Source organism: Coregonus lavaretus (genome assembly GCF_964263955.1).
Source record: "Coregonus lavaretus genome assembly, chromosome: 2".
In the NCBI taxonomy this organism is placed as follows: domain Eukaryota; kingdom Metazoa; phylum Chordata; class Actinopteri; order Salmoniformes; family Salmonidae; genus Coregonus; species Coregonus lavaretus.
Genome location: NC_139989.1, coordinates 19,255,731 through 19,276,058, shown reverse-complemented (window position 1 = coordinate 19,276,058; position 20,328 = coordinate 19,255,731). Strand labels below are relative to the sequence as shown.

At 41.5% G+C, this 20,328-nt stretch overlaps 1 protein-coding gene and 1 pseudogene across 2 annotated transcripts; one reads left to right on the top strand and one right to left on the bottom strand.

Moving 5' to 3' along the window:
• Positions 1 to 7,409: 7,409 nt before the first annotated feature.
• On the bottom strand, positions 7,410 to 19,876 carry arl8 (ADP-ribosylation factor-like 8). The gene is made up of 6 exons (XM_084144496.1): positions 19,261 to 19,876; positions 16,259 to 16,319; positions 15,958 to 16,105; positions 13,890 to 13,973; positions 13,382 to 13,533; positions 7,410 to 11,320 (listed from the first exon to the last, which is right to left on the bottom strand). The coding sequence occupies exons 1-6, from the start codon at positions 19,304 to 19,306 to the stop codon at positions 11,272 to 11,274; spliced, it is 540 nt and encodes a 179-aa protein (XP_084000622.1). The 5' UTR covers positions 19,307 to 19,876; the 3' UTR covers positions 7,410 to 11,271.
• Positions 11,603 to 13,209, top strand: LOC311102987 (origin recognition complex subunit 4-like; annotated as a pseudogene). Its single transcript has one exon. The product of its transcript is annotated as an origin recognition complex subunit 4-like (transcript).
• Positions 19,877 to 20,328: the final 452 nt, after the last annotated feature.

The following is a 20,328-nucleotide window of genomic DNA, read 5'->3' as shown; positions in this document are numbered from 1 at the left end:
AATACTGGGCAGCATATGAACTGACATCTGAGCCCCTCTAGCAACAGAAATCCAAGGATATCCATTGGAAAAGGATGTGTGAATAATAGCAGGTCAAGGCATTTATTTAGTTAGCCTGGTTACAGAGAAGGAAAAAAGGGCTCATATTTTGGACGCCATATCAAATAGCTGTTTTGAGCAGATTACATAGAACAAGTGTTTTCTTCATGTGTGAAATGAAATAGCTTAAGGCTCTAGCAGTGCGTGAGTCAAAGGTCTCTCTAGTGTCACTCATCTACTCCATGGGTTCGTCCCAAATCGCCCCCTATTCCCTATATAGTGCACTACCTTGGACCCTATGGGCCCTGGTCAAAAGTAGTGCACTAAATAGGGCCATTTGAGACGCAAACCATCCTCGTAAATCATCAGGCAGTGGTGATGGACGCTCTCTATGGTTAACACGGCAAAGCTATTCTCTCATTTACAAAGCCGAGTCTCAGTCCCATTTATGGTGGAGGTGGGACTGGTCTGTCAGGTAGGTGGATTCTCTCGTGTGTTTCACCTCTCATCCATACCATTAAAACCACCAGACTCTCAGGGTCAATTACAACGAACAGGCAGAACTTAACGCTTCATGCAGATTACCGCTGGATTTCGTAAAACACTACTAACAGGTCAGTTGATCTCTCGATGTAACTGAGTCAAGCGATTATGATACAAGACAGTTGGGTCTACATTCTCTACTCCAATGAAATATCGACCTATCAGGAGTATCAGAAACCATAAGGCTGATTAATTTAAAAATACTAATTAAAGTATAAGAATATACTGTAATTACTAGTAGGCCTATTTTTCATTAAACCATTTCACCTTAAATGGCAAAATAATATGGATGCGTTTACACAGGCAGCCCAATTCTGATATTTTTTCCACTAATTGTTTTGACCAATCACATCAGATCTTTTTCAGAGATGATCTGATTGGTCAAAAGATCAAATTAGTGAATTAGTGAAAAAATAGATCAGAATTGGGCTGCCTGTGTAAAAGCAGCCTATGTGTGCTATTTGAAATAACTTTATTAGACATTTTAATTTGATAAAAATATAGATTATATAGGCCTAACTCATCACGATTGACTTGATTTAATAGCCTACACATTTCAAATATGGACAGTCCGGGGATATTTCCCCCCGATCTTGATAAGAAATCACCATACTTTTTAAGCAGGTTGACGTTTATTGTCATGAGTCTTGCCCTGGAGGCAGAACTGATCGGGTTCCACAAGATGGGCCAGCTACAAAGTAAGATAATTCATGAAAACAAACGTTTGCTTATTAAGGTTAGGTTAAAAATCAGATTTTATAAGAAATCCGAAAGATGCAGATCATGTTTCCTCTGTGGCCTAGGCTATCCACGTATAGCCACATCTCTGTGCCAGCTAGTGACCACTTTGTGGCGCTGAGGGATATCCGACGAAGCAAGCTAGATCTACTCACGGTTTTCTAAAGCTAACCGGCTTCTGTTAGCTTCACGTTGCAGTTCAGGCTTCATCTGTACTACGATGGTGGATATTGCTTGTCCGCCTGCCGCTAACTCTAGCAGTCTTGTAACTGCGCGTGCATGTCGCACATGACTAGTCGAACGCAAACTCTTCATTGAGCCAATGCTGAAAGATCAGTAAATGGGCGAGTCAATGCCACATTTTCATTTGTGCCTAAATCAAAATGAAAGAAAAGTTATCTTGCAAATTCAGCAGGCTATGGTGTGAAATAGTTGTATTTTATTTTTTAGAAGTACCATCTTTATTTGATTTCTTATCGTTAATGGTTACTTTTTGGTGTGATTATCAATGCACAACCACAAGCATTTTTTCCCACTCCTATCAATAAAGTAATAGTATTAAGTCATACAAGTGTGGGGACCTATTTTCTTATAACTAGATGTGATGCCTAGCTTAGAAATAATACATTAATGATTAAAACATAATAGGTTTGTACTGTACTGATATAGATTACTTAATATAACAAGCTGTGATTAATGTGGGGAACTGTTAGGGGGTAGGATGAGATAAGACTTGTGTCTCACATACACACACACTGCCTCTTTGTTAAACCGCTCAAGGACATGTGTTCTGCTACAAAGATGTCTGAGGTTGCTGACTCGAGACAAGTTGTGGAGATAACAACTAATGCCTGGCAACAGTGAAGCGCCAAGGGACTGGGACTGGCAATGTATGTAGAGGGTCCCTGGTTCGAACCCAGGTAGGGACAGTGGGTAGAGCTTTCGCATTGGTGCTATAGACCTAGATTACTACGTGGATTGAGAAATGTGAAAGGTTGAATTAGATAGCTTGAGTAGAAGTATTCTAGAAAGGTCTATGAAAATATGTTACAAGGTCCCCGCGCCTCCCCCGTTGTGTAGGAAGGAGCAAGGGGAGGGGTGAGAGATAGTTCAAATTATAGGAATATCATTAAATGTATGCTTATCAACGATAGCAAGTATTTGTTTTATTAATTAGGGCCTAATCAGAGAGAACAGTTAAAGAAATTGAATAGCAAACTGAAATGTCGATAGAGCTGTGAAAATTAAGTTGAGGACAAAGGAGAATAATTTATGGCTCTGGTTAGCAAAAAACATAAAAAAATAGAGACAGTCCAGCGAGTTAGATTGAGCTGTAAGATTTCAAGTAGAGGTCTAAATACTTGACTGAAAGGCAGTGCTTTGATAAATTCTAATTGTTATTACTTTATTCGATAGGTTGCTTAACACCAGTGGTGTATGCAAATAGTTGGTGAATTCTAGAACAATAATTTATTTTCGTTACGGGGACCAGGGGATGCAAGTAGCTTTAGCTATTATGCTGAGGGAATAGCACCAACCTATAGTGGGTTCTAGATTTGTTAAATAAACAAACTTATATTTTAAACTAAAGTAATGCAATAGGCTACAATTATAACATTATCAGAAAAAGGCACAATATAATGTGAAATAGTTATTACAATTATTATTAATAGTTAAATACAGTTATTATCATTGATCCAGTAATGATAGGATAGTAGAGGAAAGGCAAGGGATTAAATCTCATTTAGGGAAAGAAGAAGAGTATGAAGATATATTAGGGAGAAAATACCATTAACTGAGGGATATAAAACGTTTAGCTGAAAAAGACAAAAGGAATAATTTACCTTACACCCTAATATAGACATTAGACCACACCAGAAATAGAGATGGCAGGATCACCAGTAGCAATCATGAAGAGAAGGTTCCCAGAAAATAGTGAAGATATTGGTAATATCTCTAACAAATTAGAAAAAGGACCAGAAAGATAGTAACTAAATGGCCAAAGGAGGGAACATTTGATGTAACCGTGATTGTATTGTCTAAAAAATGAAATATGACATTTACAGCGGGGAGAGGAACAATAGAAGGGGAGAAATATTTTCCTAGGGGGTTGATCAAATAATTGATAATGGATCATTTGAGATGAGATCACATGTAGCAGATTTAGGGTAATCAATTAAATAATCATTGTATACTCGAGGAATTTTGAGTGGTTTTATGGATTAGTTATGAGGAATTAGATTGATACAAACAATTATTGATGGGTTAGGACTGGGGATATCTGTATCATGTTTTGTGTGTATACCTGGTAATTGGAGGTTAACAAAATGTATAACCAGGAGAAAGAGATTAGCTTATCTCATTGGAATGTTGCCCAGGGCTAGGGGGAGCAGTAGTGAAGTTAGGCAGTATTTAAAAATAAGGGATGGCAATTGGATGACAAATTACCAATATTACCTAAGTGATTGTTTAGGTAGGTGGTAATATTGACACATGGGCAAATCATGTGTCAAAAGGGGGATGGTAGGATTAAATAATAAATATATACGAAGGAGAGGACAAAATACTTTAAAACATTTTTTTTAGATACAGTCTAGAAAGAGAATGCAGTCAGAAATAGAAATTGAGAGCTGAACATGTGTGAAGATAGTTTATTAACCACACCCGTATGTCATAGGTTTTGTGCCCCACAGGTGAACTAAAGGAGAAGGTGACCCACTATTTAACCAGGTGACTGGTGAGCATCCAGTCCCTAAAGAAGAAGAACTGGAAGCAGGCCTGTTGGGAAGGGCCCTATCAGGTTATATTGGTCACTGCCTTTGCCATTAGAATAGCAGAAAGAGCAACCTGGGTCCACGTTACCCACTGCAAAAAGGTAAGAACACATGCAAGCACCACTGAACACATGCAGAGTTAGAGAGAAGAACTGGACCAATAGGGTCTGGGGATCACCTCTGTTAACGAAGATCTCCTACCCCGACCTATCATCACTGTAGTGTGTTCTCAGGGTGTGAGTATGGGGTAGTACCAAGCAGAAAGACTGAGGACAGGAGAGGGTTGGCGGTTTTTGGGAATATGGATAACTTGAGTTGCATCATAGTCTCGGTAATGGTCTTGATATGTCAAGATCCACCACCAATTGTGCTATGCCCTTACCATTGTTAAGAAGTAAAAGAGAAGAGAAGCGACCCGACATACTGACCGTCAAGGACGAGTGGCCTACAAAATGGGAGTCAGAGAAGGGCAGACTGTCAGATTCAAAATAAGGGTTAGGGACGTAGCCAATGGGTGGGGTACATGTCAATAAGCAGCTTGGGATTATAAAATCCCATTATATTTGTGTTCGGCCCCCACGGCGGATTGTTCCTAGACTCAAGTGTTTAAACACACTTGGGGATGGGGATATGAGACCAAGGGGGACTGAACATCCAGATGGGGGGTAAAGAGAAACAAAGACATCACCAATTATCAATTGGAGATAGTAGTAATGTGACGGACTTAAGTTCGGAAGCACAGGAGAGAATGTTGAACCTTACAGCCCCTGTAACCGATGTGTGGTGGGCGTGTGCCAGTAAAGGCAGTATAAGGCAGAGAATTCCAAAAGGGTGGCTAGATACATGCGCCCTGGTTCTACTGGTTCAGCTAGTTAGAATTAGTCACAGGAACCAAGGATTAAACAGATGTAGCTGATGTACGAAGGGCTATATAAAAATAAAATTGATGTAGGAGGAGTTTTAACAAGAAGGAGAATAGCCCTATTTAGATGGATGCGATTGGGATACCAAGGGGGGTATCGGAAGGATACCGAGCTATGAAACAATTAGGGGAAGGGTTTACTACCACGTTCTTTTGATGGGTGACAATAAACAAAATTGTGAATTGGATTAATTATATCTATTACGACCAACAACGATTTATTGGCTGGACTAGGGATGCAACAGAAGGGATCTTTTGAACTTTTGAACTCTTATGACTTAGTAAAAAGAGGTTGGCTCAGGATCAGGCAGAAAGGGGTGGTGTCTATAGAATGGTAAGCCATTGTTGTATGTTTATACCTAACAATACCAGTCCTGACGGGAGTATCTCTAAAGCCCTAGTTGGTATAGATAAACTATCAGCTGAAATTAAGAGCATGGCTGGAATGGAGGGAAACGGACTGTTCTCCTGGTTGGGGGAGTGGTTTGGTAAGTACTCTGTTAAGGTGGTTACTGGATTTCTGACCCTTGTAGTTGTGTTTCTAATATTAATGTGCTGTGCTGCCTGTGTAATTCCTTGTTTGAGAAAGTCTGTTACAGATGTCGTGCATACGGCTGGTATGATGCCCCTCCTAGGGGCTCAAGAAGGAGATGCAGACACTGAGATGAAGCTGACTGAGGATGACCCTTGGTTTGCTATTGGTGAGGTGGTGGAGTGACACTAGTGGGTGTCTAAAGGGGGAATCAAAATTCCCTGTTTGTGTTATGTTTTATAAATCCATTTTAACTATTGTGAATGTTTGTCTTTCCTTATGTGAAGGTTTGAAGTTCCTGGGTGGCTGGTAGCCAACCTAGTACAAGTTAGGTGTAGATGGAAGGACTGAAGGCCTTTTTACTATCATAATAGCCTATTAATAAAAGTGTGATTATTTTTGTTTGTATTGTATTTTAATGAGTGACACCCCAGTGGGTGTCAAAAGGGGGGAATCCAAAATTTCCCTGAAAGTTCTTATTTTGGGTTCACACCCAGCGGGTGTGAAAAGGGGGATTGTGGGGTTCTATTTTCTTATAACTAGATGTGATGCCTAGCTTAGAAAGAATACATTAATGATTAAACATAATAGGTTTGTACTGTACTGATATAGATTGCTTAATATAACAAGCTGTGATTAATGTGGGGAACTGTTAGGGGGTAGGATGAGATAAAACTTGTGTCTCACATACACACACACTGCCTCTTTGTTAAACCGCTCAAGGACATGTGTTCTGCTACAAAGATGTCTGAGGTTGCTGACTCGAGACAAGTTGTGGAGATAACAACCAATGCCTGGCAACAGTGAAGCGCCAAGGGGCTGGGACCAGCCTGTGCGCCAACGATAGGCTGAGTAAGTCTAAACCACGCTCAGTCTCTACTCTGATAGGCCAGCAGGGAGCGGGAACTATCTCTGTCAGAGTATTTAAAGAAGAACTTATAACAATGGCTCAGTTCTCTGACTGCCCTGCGTGTTTTTTCAGTGGGCCCGTATATACGAACATCATATTTACCATTCAAGTGTTTGCATTAATTAAAATACTAGTCTATTTTAGAAGATGTGTATTGATCTCTTTTTGTTCCTATACCAGATTTGAATTGACGCAACTTAACACAAGTGTTACTGTGCGTGAAGTTTAAAATGCATTCTGTCATTCCTAAATGTGTAATGTGACATATTTTAACATGTACAATTTTTTAACACAAAAATAACATTTGATCAAATAAAAAACAATCAGTAGTCTTCCTCAAATGAAGGGGATGATGCCGCATGGCTCAGTCATTTCATTCAGGGTAAGTGGAATTAGCCGTGAGTTAGCCTGCTCTGCCCCGGAGCAGGTTAGTTCTGAAGAAGGTTAGGTTTAAAATAAAAATGTTAAGAATATTTTTTGGGGAAATGGGAGGACTTTACATTTTACATTTTAGTCATTTAGCAGACGCTCTTATCCAGAGCGACTTACTCACGTGAGTGCATACACATTTTAATTTTTTTGTCAATTTAGCCATAATTATGACTTTGTGGCTGTGTACATGAGTACATGAGTCATCTGACAACTTGCACTTTTTAAAGACAACTTTCCTTTTAAAGACAAGTTGTAATTAATGGACTACATAAATTGGAAACAAGCAAAAAATATCAGAATTGGGCTGCCTGTGTAAACACAGCCTTGTTTGTTCATGACAGCTGCTAGGTTCTCTGTTCTAAGATAAGGGTCTCTGCAGATGTTGTCCACATACGTTCATGTGGTCTTCACCCATGAGAGGGTACACACAGAATGAGACAGCTGGCGGCCAGCTGGGGATACCTGAAAAAGCGAAAAGCAAATCTCAGTCTCCTAGACCTAGTCAGTGAACAAACCAGATTCACGTTTCAAAATATATTTTATTAAAAAATAAATCTGAAATGTGCGACCCAGATCATACATGCCGTTATCATCCTGATTTAAAAGTGTCTGACCATTCCAACGTCTGACAGAGTATAAAAAGTACTCGATACCAATGGAATGCCACTATGATTCTGAAGAGACTGGGTATGTGTCCCAATTCCAAATGGCACTCTACTGGTAGTAGTACACTATATAGGGAATATGGAGCCATTTGGGACGCTTCCTGGGTCCACCTGTTTCACATAATGCTAACTGGGTGTCAATTAAAACCAGTGGACTCAGACACTCTCCCGGATCAGGGTGGACACCACTGCTCTTTGTAACTCGTTGCGCGATGTACCAGGGCCTGTTTTCCCGATACAATTTAGGCTTATGAGTGTTTTAACGATCTTTCCTACAAACGGTCGAAGATATAACATGCGTTTCACAAAACACCACGCAGAGTACGTTCGATTCGTGCGTTGTTGAGGCCTGTGTCGATACTGATAGGATTGAAAGGAAGGCAGCACTGCTCTCGGATCAGCGTTCTCCCTTTCCAATCTTAACATTAGAATACTGACGACGGATCAGCTCCTAAAGAGATATGATTTATTATCTATGGCTACAAATACTTTAGTAACAACGGTTTTGGGAAACAGCTCGGAGATTTAACGATGCTCCTACAAAAGTTCTAACGATGAACGTAGCCTTAAGATACTTTTGGGAAACCGGGCCTGAGCTACTCTGAATCTAGTCCCAATGAAAAGACTGAAGATGTTTCCTTGACTTCACCACACACACTCATGCACATGCTTCTTTTCACCATGATTTTGGCCATTATGGAACTGCATAGATCTGTTAGCAAGTTAAAGGAACTCTTCCATCAGGCCAATGTAGTAACAAATCCTGGTGGTCGGGGGCCATATGTATCAAGCTTCTCAGAGTAGGAGTGCCGATTTAGGATCAATTTAGTGTTTCAATCCACAATGAGTAAGATTATGTGGGGGGTGGGGCTGATCCTAGACTCTGAGAAGCTTGATACAAAGGGAATAAGGGATACAAATAAATACTGTCAGGGCAAGCAGACAGACAGATCTTCAGACACACAGGCATTTCAGACAGAAAGAGAGCATCAACATCCGATTCATTCGCACTCCAGTCTGTCTGACATGTTGTGGCACATATGACACGGGAGAAGCCCTGGACCTGACTCCTTTTGAGGCCTGTCGGTAGCCTGGTCCCAGACCTGTATGCTTCAGCCAACTTCTCTAACTAAAGGATCTGGGATCAGGCTAGCAGTTTTGAGGGTACGCAACATAAGTTGATGAGGGGGCTGGATGGTGTGTTCACCGGCACACCGCAGTCAAAAATGCACAAAGAGCACCATATATCTAACTCTTGCTTGGTCCCAGATCTGTTTGTGCTTTTGCAAACTCCCTTGTTGTCCTTGTCAAGGCAAACAGGAGGTGGCATGATCGCACAAACAGACTGACACTCAGGCTACTTTAACTCTAAGGAGTCATTTCTGTCAGAACAAGGTGATACACTAATAAATGTAGCTGCAATTACTGACCTGCTCATCATCTCATCATATACTTGATTACATTTACATGTATATACATGTACACAAAATGCTAAATAACAAATCTAATCAAAATGCTGCATTGACATGTGTAGCGTGTACAATACTGTTATGAAACTGTTGAGCTTTAAACACTGATATTACCACGGTAGTGGTTGGTTGGCACTACTGCTGAGCGATTAGTGCATTTGAGGTCAGTACAGTTTCGGTTTGATGATTTAAAAAAATAATCACTTTTGATTGATAAAATGTAAACATTAAATGCACTATGCATTATGTGGGTTGAATGCTGTAACACATAAAACAATTATTAAAAGTCCCATTATGGTAGTGACTGCCTATTACTGCTTATCACTTAACCATTTATTCACATTACTTTAATAAAATATTTCAGTTGTGTATATTACATTTGTTTTATTTGATGACTTTATTTCATTCCAAGTCATCTCGGTAGAGCTGCTGCCTATGCTGTCTGACAATCACTATTTTAGTTCTTCAACGTAAATAAGGCATACTATGACTGCTGAATACCAACTATCATTCACTTAGATAATGTATTTTCAGGTAGAGATACCTCACGAAGCAACTGGTCTCTATCCCTCTCAATCGCGCATTTCTCTGTCTCCTCTTAGTGTCTGCCCCACACTAACCTAACATAGCAGGAGTAAAAGAAACACAGACCGGACAAGTAGGCACGCAATGGATTATGGTCATTGTAATTAATTACCGAGTTTTCTGCGCTGTGTCAAATATTGGCCTGTTGGAAACTACAACTCCCTACTACATCGCACAGTTCGGGCTTGATCTGATTAATCTGTAGAGAAACTGTGCAATGTGTGCATTGAGCTCACAGAAAACCCCAGAATGAAATGGAATTCAAATAATTGAACCTACGTCGGTCAATTAGTTATTTAAAAACCTAAAAATAACCGACATTTTGGTTGATCGCTCAGCACTAGTTAGCACTCAGTTTGTTTCCGGTGTGAATGAGTGCTTAGGAAAACAGATCCAGGGACATTTGCTTGAGAAGTCAAATTCAATATGACTATTCATGTCCATGGGTCTTTTTCTTGAACCCATCCCAATAATACAGTGGCTCCCACAGTCACAAAGGAACAAGCATCACGAGGCTTGTACCCAGGGTGCATCCCAAATGGCACCCTATTCTCTATATAGTGCACTACTTTTGACCAGAACCCTCTGGGCCCTGGTTAAAAGTAGTGCACTATAGGGAATAGGGTGCCATTTGGGACACATCCCCAGACTCACTTCTCCAACCACGGTTACAGTACCAACTAGTCCTGTTGTGAGTTCAGAACAACCACCACCTTTACATCTTATGAAAGACAGAGACCATGTGTAGTAAGCCCTGATGACTACTCACCATGAAATAAATAAAAAATCATAAAGAAGTAGCGAAAACATCTTGAATATGCCATCCTGCACACATAGGCCTAAACCAAAATACATGTATTGTAACAGACTTCCAATACTATAACCAACATAGAATACCATTGTGTTACTGATCCTACCCTGTGCCTATTCACCATGATAAACCCATTCCTTTCCACCAACCTAAATAAGTTAACCTGAATAAACAGGCTAACCTGACTAACATAAGAAAGCAAGTAGGTAGACACTGTTTGGTGTAGGCCTCCGTATAGTAGGCATCAAAATAGACAGACAAATGAATACATGATTGATGCAACACTGCCCCACACAACATTCAAGAGACCCAAATGTCAATCCAGGTCCTAATATGGCATTATGATATATGATCATGATATGTAGTGGTGATGGTGTGTCCATCACTTCCAGTGGACACTGTTAGTATTCCAGTCTTAGAGGAGAAGTGTTCTCCTTCTGGCTGTGGTTCTACTGCGGTTTACCATCAGCTTGACCACATCCAGGTAGCAAAGAGTCCATGTGGTTTAGTAAGACGGTCTAGTTAACAAGGGTAGCTCCCTTATATTAGTGTGGTATTCATTACAGCACACCGTAGCAAAACATTTTGCAATGGACAATGGAAAAGAGCGTTTCTAATTGGACAAGTTCAGGTAGTCCCTTCCTCTTTCGGTTTGTTTTCTTCCGTTTGGTGCCGAATGAACATGACCCAGGTAAGGTCAAGTTGATGTAGTGGGGAGAGAAGCAACACTTGCTTCCCGTGCAGCCTTGAGGTTAAAGGTATGTTTTTTTTGTGTTTTTTTTTAAGCAGCTAATAGGGAGAGGCTGGAATGCGAAAAGATAGTCAGTCAAACGTCCAATGAGGGGAAGGGGCTATCTTAGTCCCGCCCTCGAGGTCATCCACTCCAGGCCCTGGCACAAGCTGAAAAGAAAAAAGCAAACTGTCTAAGTTGCAGAACAATTTTATTTTCACCACCAAAAAAAAATGCTTTGGATGTTTCATAGATGAGTGAGAAGTCAACCGGCCTCCCTTTTGAAGTTTCAGAAGAAGTCATGTTAAAAGAGGCTTATCACATAGGCTATAGAAAGAAAATGGGACAGTGTTAAGGTCATTGTTGTGTCTCAGGCCTCTGTTGAAAGAGACCCCCCCCCCCCCCCCTTGATTAAGTATATTTATATTAATTAGATACATGGAATTTTACATACTGGAATCATTAATTTAATTGTGTGTAGATTGTTTTGTGCAGAAAGATAGCCTCCTAGGTCCAATAATTAGGTAACCCAGAAGTTGGTTGAAGTTGTGAATCTTGAATGAGAAATGTCTTCGCAAAGATTCCAATTTCGCGCTTAGACCACTGTCATCGAGAGAAAAGACTGTTGTCACCATGAGCAAACGAAAGGTGAAAGAAACACACATGACAGTCGGCGAATGTATTTCTCAGGTTCAGGTGATATTGAGGGAGAGATTCTGTCATCAGAGACTTCCTGAAAAGCCAGTGGGAATGGAATCACAACACAAACACCTGCTGGAGCTGCTGAGGAGGACAGCTGTCCACAGAGAGAGTAACTCCGTACTCATCGTTGGACCCCGGGGATCTGGGAAAACAATACTCCTGAACTGTGTCTTGAGAGAGTTGCTGGAGGTGAAGGATGTCAATAAGAATGTGTTACTGGTCCACCTGAATGGTATTTTACAGACTGATGATAGAATAGCGCTCAAAGAAATCACACGGCAGCTCAATCTGGAAAATGTTGTTGGAGACAAAGTGTTTGGTAGTTTTGCAGAAAACCTGGCCTTCCTTCTTGAGGCGTTGAAGAAAGGTGATCGTAGCAGCAGTCGGCCTGTCCTCTTCATTCTGGATGAGTTTGACCTGTTTGCCCACCATAAGACCCAGACTCTGCTCTACAACCTCCTGGACGTCTCCCAGTCTGCCCAGGCTCCCGTCGCTGTGATCGGCCTCACCTGCAGACTGGATGTCCTGGAGCTGCTAGAGAAGAGGGCTGTGTTCCCTGAGCTTCAGACAGTACCTGGACAACGTCCGCTCACAGCTCAGCCTGCCACAAGACTTCCCCGACACCAAGTTCTGTGAGGAGTGGAACGACGGCATCAAGACGCTATGTGAAGACCAACCAGTGGTGGATGTCTTACAAAGACATTATAACTCCAGCAAAGACTTCCGCTCCTTGCACTTGTTGCTGGCTCTGAGCTGTGTGAGCGCATCTAAACCTGCCATCAAGCCCACTGATCTCTTGGAGGCCAGCAGAGTCTGTATGGTGGACTCTAAAGCAAACATACTTCATGGTCTGTCCATTCTTGAACTGTGCCTGATAATTGCCATGAAACACTTGAATGGCATCTATGACGGAGAGCCGTTTAACTTCCAGATGGTTCACAATGAGTTCAAGAAATTCGTCCAGAGGAAATCCCATTCTATCCATAACTTTGACAAGCCAGTCATCATAAAGGCGTTTGAGCACCTGCAGCAGTTGGAGCTGATTAAGTCTATGGACGGCTCCACAGCTAAGATCCAGGAGTACCAGCTGATGAAACTCATGTTGGACCACAGCCAGATCATGGAGGCCCTGCAGAAATACCCACAATGCCCCACAGATGTCAAACAGTGGGCCTTGTCTGCCTTTGGTTAAAGGTACATATTCTTCTATATTGGGTCCAGAGGGGCAGTTTTGGATAACCAATGAAAGATATGGGACTGTGGCCTGGACCCTGTCCTCATGGACAGACAATGAATTACCTGACCAAAATGTCTCTGCCATGTGTACATTCCTTGTGTGTAAATATAAATATTTGGCTGTACTTATTGAATAAAGTCATGCAAAAACAAAATCATTAGTATATATAAAAAAAATAAAAAAAAATTTAACTATTATGCACTCACTAACTGTAAGTCGCTCTGGATAAGAGCGTCTGCTAAATTACTAAAATGTAAAATGTGTGTGTGTCCGCATGACGCCCGTCTCTCACCCTTCTCCTGTGAGCGCGCAGCACGACTGAATGTGCCAGGGGTGGTCTTTGATGGAGCTGAGGGTGAGATATTTGGAGATCTCCGCCGCCGACATGCAGTCCTTCATATCCTGCTTGTTGGCAAATATCAACAGAGCTGCCTTTCTCAGGTCCTGGGAAGAAAAAAGGGGCAGAGAACAATGTAACCTCCACTACAACACATGCGTCCCAAATGGCACTCTATTCCCTTTATAATGCATTCATTTTGACTAGAGCCCTAAGGCACTATATAGGGAAAAGGTCACCATTTGAGATGCAACCAAGCACAACGGAAACTTCCACTGAACAATGTGACAGGGAGGGAACTAGGAATCATTCATGTGGACTTGTGAGACAGCTCCTTGTTTTTTTAAGGCAAGCAAAAAAATCAATTACGGAGATAAGACTAGTTCTGTGTGGTTTCCCCCAGTTTTCTGTGCCAGCATGCATGTGAATGAAGGCCAGAGTACTGGGGGGTTAATATACAAACCTCGTGAGCCAACATCCTGTAGAGCTCCTCTTTAGAGATCACCAGCCTCTCTCTGTCTGTGCTGTCCACCACCAAGATGATAAACTGGGAATTACAGGAGACAGAAAACGACACAACTGAATTCACTCTATTAATCCTGCAAGGGGAAATTGTCCATTTCCGAATACCCATACTTGCGTTCTGAATAGTAGGCTTTTGGGGTATACGAAAATAGATAGTATGTGACATTTCGGGGGGAAAATGTATGCTTTAAATGCCAGGATGTCATACTCATTTCAGCATTTCATCTAGTAGAATTCGCTGCACACTTGAGGAAGAGAATAGTCTTCACACCCACCTGTGTTTGACAACAGCTGATAATCAGAATAGGGGACTCTAAAAATGAACAAATGGCGGGGAACAAGCGCGATTGCGCATTAGAAGATGCCTTCTCAGTATGGATGAGTAGTTATGTTGATATTTGTTGCTTACGGCATACCTTTTTACTAAACAGTAAGTTCTAAATATTTACATAATACATACTATACTAAATAGTATTTACACTGAACAAAAATATAAAAGGCAACATGTAAAGTGTTGGTCCCATGTTTCATGAGCTGAAATAAAACATCCCAGAAATTGTCCATACGCACAAAAAAACGTATCTTAAAAGATGAGCACAAATTTGTTTACATCCCTGTTAGTGAGCGTTTCTCCTTTGCCAAGATAATGCATCCACCTGACAGGTGTAGCATATCAAGAAGCTGATTAAACAGCATGATCATTACACATGTGCACGTTGTGCTGGGGACAATAAAAGGCCTCAAATGTGCAGATACAATTGGAATGCAGACTGCAGTAATGTCCACCAGAGCTGTTGCCAGAGAATTGAATGTTCATTTCTCTACCATACGCCGCCTCCAAAGTCGTTTTAGAAAATTTGGCAGTACATCCAACCGGCCTCACAACTGCAGACCACGTGTGTGGTGTCGTGTGGGCGAGAGGTTTGCTGATGTCAACGATGTGAACAGAACCTTTTTTTTAAGGTATCGGTGACCAACAGATGCATATCTGTATTCCCATTCATGTGAAAACCATAGATTAGGGCCTAATGAATTTATTTTGACTTACTGATTTTCTTAGATGAACTAACTCAGTAAAATCTTTGAAATTGTTGCATGTTGCATTTATATTTTTGTTCACTACAGTAACATTATTACAAAGTATGCAGTTTAAATAAGTACTAGGCAAGCCATATTTCGGACACGGCCATTGGGTTTGTCACCAGCAAGATACTAGGCTCGGACTCGTTGAGTTAACGAGACGGGATTTGGAAAGATTGGCCACTTGAGACTGGGAAGACAAGTACAGCAACAGCAGACATGAGTCACATCAGAGACACAGACAGAGCACGGATGGCTGGTGAAACGAACAACTCATGACTTCCATAGAAGCTAGTAGATTCAATAGAATAGACACTTAAAACAGGTACAGTGAAACACGGTGGGTGGGTATTTCCTAGCGGAGCCCCTCACAATTGGGCTTGCTCCGGGGCTGGTGGCTGGCATGCTAATGACCCATTGTGTATCGTTCAGAGAGCATCAACACAATATAATAAGAAGGTAGGGTGGATGTGGATGCAGTGTTTGTGCTGAAGTGAGCATGTGGACAGTGCATAGCAGATGTCAGGTTATATAATTGTCAAGAGTGTGTGATACGGTTTGGAGTGTCCTACTGAGGTTTTTAAAACAGAGCTCCAATGAAGATCCACCTTCCTCATCTCACTATTATCATAAACTGCGGAGGCCAACCCTGCCTTTCAGACAGGCCTCTGTCAGCGTGACCTTTGAACCCGGGCGGCCCCTTTGGTCCGTCTGTGCTCTGAACAAACACGGCAGCTTCTGGGGGGGGGGGGGGCTAGGCTAGGCAAAACTTTTGTTCCCATCTCTGACAGCATCTATTAGTGTTTAGGAGCCCCACTATTTACAACACACACCACTGGACCTTATGCACCATCTGTCTGCTACCACTAAAGCGTACAGCACTGGCCTCTGGGTGAGTAGAGTATGTTGTGGTGTGTGTAACTTACCTCTGTGTTGGAGTAATAGGTGTTCCAGGAGGACCGGAGAGACTCCTGTCCCCCGATGTCCCACATGAGGAAGTGGGTGTTCTTCACCACTATCTCCTCCACATTACTCCCTATGGTGGGCGATGTGTGGACCACCTCATTCATCAGACTGAGGAGGAAGTTACAAAACGTTTCAATCATCTACCTCAGAGAGCAAGTCATTAGTATGGCCAGGAGTTTTCCTTAAACATAGAAAAACTCTTGAGTTCTAGTTAAAGCTACATGGAGACAGCAGACAAGGAAATAAAACTGTAGTACTCACAATTGGTACAGTATAGTGGTCTTTCCAGCGTTGTCCAAACCGACAATAATCACCTTGTGTTCTGAAACAAAGAGAACACTGGTTACAGTTTCCCTTCCCAATATACAGTACCTTCTTGCCATTCATAAGGCACTGAACTTCTTTCCGCACTTTCAAAGAGTAGGGTGAAGTTGTCCCTAGACGCTGATCTTGGGTCAGTTTCGCATTTTCCCCACTAATGGTTAAGATTAGGGGAGGGGAAGCGGATCCTAGATCTGTACCTAGGGGAAACTTCACCCCGGAGCCACTTTCAAAGCTAATTAGCCTACCTCTTCAAGCAAATGAGCTCTTAGCTTTAGCTGGCCTAACACAAGCACAAGTAGCCCACCCCTGAAATCACCATACAGTGTCTTTAGCTTCTGTGTTACTTTAGGGCCTTTAACGCTCCACTATCATACAGAGGCAGCTGGCACACCAAAGCCTGAATCAAAGTATGCACGCCGACGGGCGACGAGGAAGAAGGTAGTATTGTCAGAAGGCCGATGATTTTGACAGGCTTTGGCGCACAACAGAGGATGTCGTCAGATGTTCCACGGCTATTAGTTCCTGAGAGGATAGTTACCCTGTGGTGGATGTGGGTCGGTCCGGCCAACAAAGCCCACAGAGGAGTGAGTTGAGACGTTACATGCAAAGAACACTACCCGACATTTCCATATCCACGAACACATTCATTGGACTTATCTGAACTCTATATTTTCTATTCAAACAAAATGTTTTCAATATGACAAACACCATGATGGAAGTGGTCCAGAATGCACATTCCACAAACATCTAGCCTAGTAGTAATCTCAGTACCATTAACTCATCTGTTGGAGTGAGTGAAACTGGACATGGTAGAGGTCTAAGATAAAGGTCTTCACGGGTCCAACAGAGCCGAAATTCCGAGATCTGACCCAGGACATGAGCGGGTCAGGGTCCTAAATTCTGACTTGTCTCTCGGATCTGATATAATTGCCACAGGTCTGTGCAATTAAAATTGATTTGTCATCTGGACCAGTCCTCTTAATTTAATGTGTGGGAGATGAGAACTGCGCGAGCTTTATCTGTGTCAGCCAACAGCAACTCAAAAATGTATAGCTTTTGTCCTGCTGAAAGTGGTTCCGGCTGCTCACCTCACGTGCGCCTGCTGCTGAGAGAGAACGAAAGAATAAGCCGCATTGGCCTAGGCTCAAGTTGATTGTGAAGATGGAGGCCTATTTCATTCAAATAAAACAAAAGTTAGAGGGGGGAAAAAAAACAATGAAAAAGAAGCCGACAAGGGGAAAGTTTTAATATTCTAGTGGACAAAGATGAGAAGAACGTTGGCACGGCCAAATGGTCTGTGTGCAACTCGCTATTCAGGTTTTATTTATTATCATTTGTTTTATCATTATTTTTTGTATATTATTATTATTAGCCTATTTAAAATAAACCAGTTCTTTAAATATGCAAACATGTTGTTTCATTTTGTTGAGACATTTGTTGCCTAAATTAAGTTCTGTCTTTTGAAGAATTTTGTGCTCCATATTTAGGTTAAAAAAAGGCCTGTTGTAAAATAAATAGCATTAGCCTATTGCTGTCATTTGTTGGGTAGGCCTACAGTAGGCACTCACCTTTGTTGGTAATTACTGCAATATAGGCCTGTTCAAGGTTTAAACCAGTTCTTTAAATATGCAACACGTGTTTTGTTTCATTCTGTTAAGTCATTTTCTTTGGCCAAATTAAGTGTAATGTTGCGTTTGCTGCAATATAATAGAATTATCGGTAGGCCTTGGGCTACTCCACTCAAACCATGAAAAGGAAAAGAAAACTAAGAGGGCAAGATGCAAAACTTAATTTAATGCTGCAATATAATAACCTGTTCATATTTTCCCTATAAACAATGACTTGACTTACTTTTGATATTACCCTAATAAAGTTAACTAATCTGAGGTATTACTTGAGGCTGGGATTAGCAATCCACTGGTTCTCTTGTCTCACTGAGAGATTAGGCCAATGGGATCCACAATTCCGCAGGATTTCCTCATGGCCCAACATCGCAGGACAGAAGTATGAGAGAGTTGCTCTACTATAGATGACCTCCATTGTAATACTTCTAACAGATTTGGTACCAGGCTAGCATGAGTGCCGGTCTGTTTGTGCTATCATCATGCCAACTCCTTGTCATGTTTGATTTGACAATGAGCAATGGAGTTGGAAAGAGCACAAACAGATATGGGACCGGGTTAAAAGGCTCTGCCCAATTCCATTATACTGAACTCTCTGTGACATAATTGACATGTTCTTTACAATGAGGGGGGTCTCTTTCTCTGGATTGAAAAGACAGGAAAGGGCCATTACCCACGCGGGGCCAGTATGAGAAAGAAGAAAAAAAAAGTATGCACTCACTAACTGTAAATTGCTCTGGATAAGATGACTAAAATGTAAAAATGTAATTACAACACTCCTTTGTTTTCCATTTAGCCCTATGAACACCACACCGACTGCCACATCCTTCCAAAGTTGTCCCTTGTGTCCATTCCTCAGTCAACAGAAACAGTTGCCTAAATAGCAAGTCCGAAATTGGACCACAGAGTGCATACTATTCCTCTCCAACATGCGGCTATTTGAGTGTTAACGTTACATCTAACAGTATCCTTAGCTGGCATGCTGTAAACCTTAATCATGTCAGTACACATTGCGTAACATTACATTATGTTGCCCACCACGGTAACTCCCTAACATTGAGTTACTATAAATAAATAAATAAATAAATAAATATAGTTAACTAACTAGACCACTACTATTTGTTGTTTTGCATGCAGCCACCGTCAAGGAATAACGTTAGCTACACATCGGGTCGAAGAACAGCTGGCAGCCAAAAACGTTACTTGGCTAGCTAGCTAACCGTACTGATAAAGGCCCCATATTATTTTGCGTGTACTAGCTAACGTACTAGTTAGCTACTAGCAAGCTAAAAGGTTAGCTGGTAGCTAAGTACTCACCTTGATTGCAAAAGAAACTCCACAGTTTGGCAAATATAAGACCCATGTCGTCAGTTGTTTGAACTGCAAAGGGTGGACAATCGACGTATCCAGGGCTAACTAACGTTAGCTGGCACAACAAGCCCCGTTAGTATTTTTGAAATTATTAACTAGCTCCACAACAAGCCACGTAAACTAGCTCCACAACAAAACTCTAGTTGAGAAATTATTAGCTAACTAGCTACCTTTCTTTACTATCCGAGGTACCCAGTATGTCAGACTCAGTTATTTTGTATATGGGCTAACGTTAACTAGCATCCAGCATCAACAGAGTCCACTACTAACCGTTCTGGTAAAATACGTTGACACTCAACATTCCTGATGATGGTGCCTTTGGAATTCTGTTTACGAGAGCTAGCGGCCCAGAGCTAACGTTAGTTAGCTAAGGATTTAACATTAACCGCTTCGAGTTGACTTGTTTCCAGCTGCTAGCTAAGGCTACTTGTGAGAACTTTATATACACGAAGTTTTCCTTAAACAGAGATTTATGCCTGTGAGTTTTGTATCCTCCTCAAACTGACTGTTCGTGTAAACCCCGATGCGGTGTTTTTCAAACGCCATCCCCAGCCTAAGTGTCAAGTTACAATTGATGACGTTGACGCCAGTAGCTCAATAATTGGTTGAAAAATGACAGGATTATTTTTCATCAATGAACCTGAATAAAGTTCAAGAAGACATTAGAATAATTTTGTACTGTGTTTATTTATACTTTTCAGGAGTAATTTTTTACAACAAGCGTGGGTGTTACTGTCGCCGGGGCTGGCCCCAGTGTTGTTAAGCGTGAGCTATTGTGATGTCAACTGTGTGACAAAGTTGTGCCAAATGACATCATCACGGCTGACATATAGACATTTTGATGGACAAATCAATCAAACGGGTCCAGGACCTCAACGGAACCACTTCCTGTATTCACACTCCTGGTAGGTTGTACATTTGATTGACTTCAAAGATAATCCAACCAGACCTGGGTTGAAACATTTACATTTACATTTACATTTACGTCATTTAGCAGACGCTCTTATCCAGAGC